The 1,184-nt window shown below is 38.9% G+C and overlaps 1 protein-coding gene across 1 annotated transcript; it reads left to right on the top strand.

Annotated features, from left to right (window-relative positions):
- Window positions 1-286: 286 nt before the first annotated feature.
- LOC121964984 (AFG1-like ATPase) lies at window positions 287-950 on the top strand (the record flags this gene model as incomplete). Its single annotated transcript, XM_042515155.1, has 2 exons — window positions 287-413; window positions 745-950. Coding segments are annotated over exons 1-2 (333 nt in total), but the record flags the coding sequence as incomplete, so codon positions are not given.
- Between the last annotated feature and the right edge of the window lie 234 nt (window positions 951-1,184).

The raw sequence follows: 1,184 nt of genomic DNA, 5'->3' as shown, positions 1-1,184 counted from the left end.
TTTAACTATTTAATTACATGTTACCAAAATGAAGAACAGCTTTGTTGTTGACATTTTTTTAAATAAAATTGATAATAAATTCTTTGAACTATGATATAAAATAAAAATGAATACCTCTAATATTAAATATTACGGTAATACGTGTGATATTATGGTACATTTTATTATAAGAAATAATGTTAAAATAAGAAGGTTCTTGACTGAATGAAACTCCGCCCCCTGCTGGCACACACAGACACGCTCCTGTTTGTTTGTATGTTTGTTAATAAAGTTTTTTGAAAGCAACATGGCGGCGTGCATACCGCTGTGTGTGAAGATGTCACCCTCAGCTCTGCGGGGCTTCAGGTGTCTGTTGACGGAACAATATTCATCCAGAAAGCTGCTAAAATCTCTGACAGACGTCTGCAGACGAGGTGAGGCGCGTTTTTGGTGAGTCGTGTCGATGGTGAAGGAGTTTAAAGTTTATCCGTTTGTTCAAAGCTAATACTAAAAAAAACAACAACAACACTCCTGCTTTTAATTCACGTGTTTATCTGTAGTTTACACTCTCTAAAGTTAACCTGACTCTACTATAAATATCTGACTTTATTTACAAACTTATCTTTTTTATTTTCACTGTTTTTATCAGCCCTTAAACTATCTGTCTCTTCCAACCTTTGGTCTTTCACGTTGTCTCACCACTGATGTAAAATGTAAACAAAAGACGCTAAAAGGAGCGAAATCTGTGTCAAAATGTCCCTCAAGGTTACTCGGTGAAAGCCCAGCCGGAGGTGGAGGAGAGCGGCGTGAGCTCGGCCGGGTTCAGCGGGCCTCTGGATCACTACAGCGGGCTGATCCGGGACGGGACGCTGCGGGGGGACGAGCACCAGAAAGCGGTGCTGCAGACTCTGGACCAGCTGCACAAAAACCTGCGAGGATACAGCAACACCCCGACATCCTTCTTATCCAAGGTACACAGATAAACCACTTTAAATTAATGTATAAAAACGATATTTTCACGAGGTGCAGGGGTGAAGATGGGGTTTGACAGTCACCAGGTGTTTACAGGGGTTTTGTCTGTTTATTTGGTTTATTTTATGTTTATTTTTTTCCTAGTCTGTCTTTTTCTGCTAATAAATAATAATAATAAATCGCAGATATTTGATTTTGAGTATGTAGGTGTATATATTTAATTAATTACTGTA

The sequence above is a fragment of the Plectropomus leopardus genome, unplaced genomic scaffold (assembly GCF_008729295.1).
Source record: "Plectropomus leopardus isolate mb unplaced genomic scaffold, YSFRI_Pleo_2.0 unplaced_scaffold18056, whole genome shotgun sequence".
NCBI lineage: Eukaryota > Metazoa > Chordata > Actinopteri > Perciformes > Serranidae > Plectropomus > Plectropomus leopardus.
This window is presented reverse-complemented; position numbering and strand designations above follow the sequence as displayed.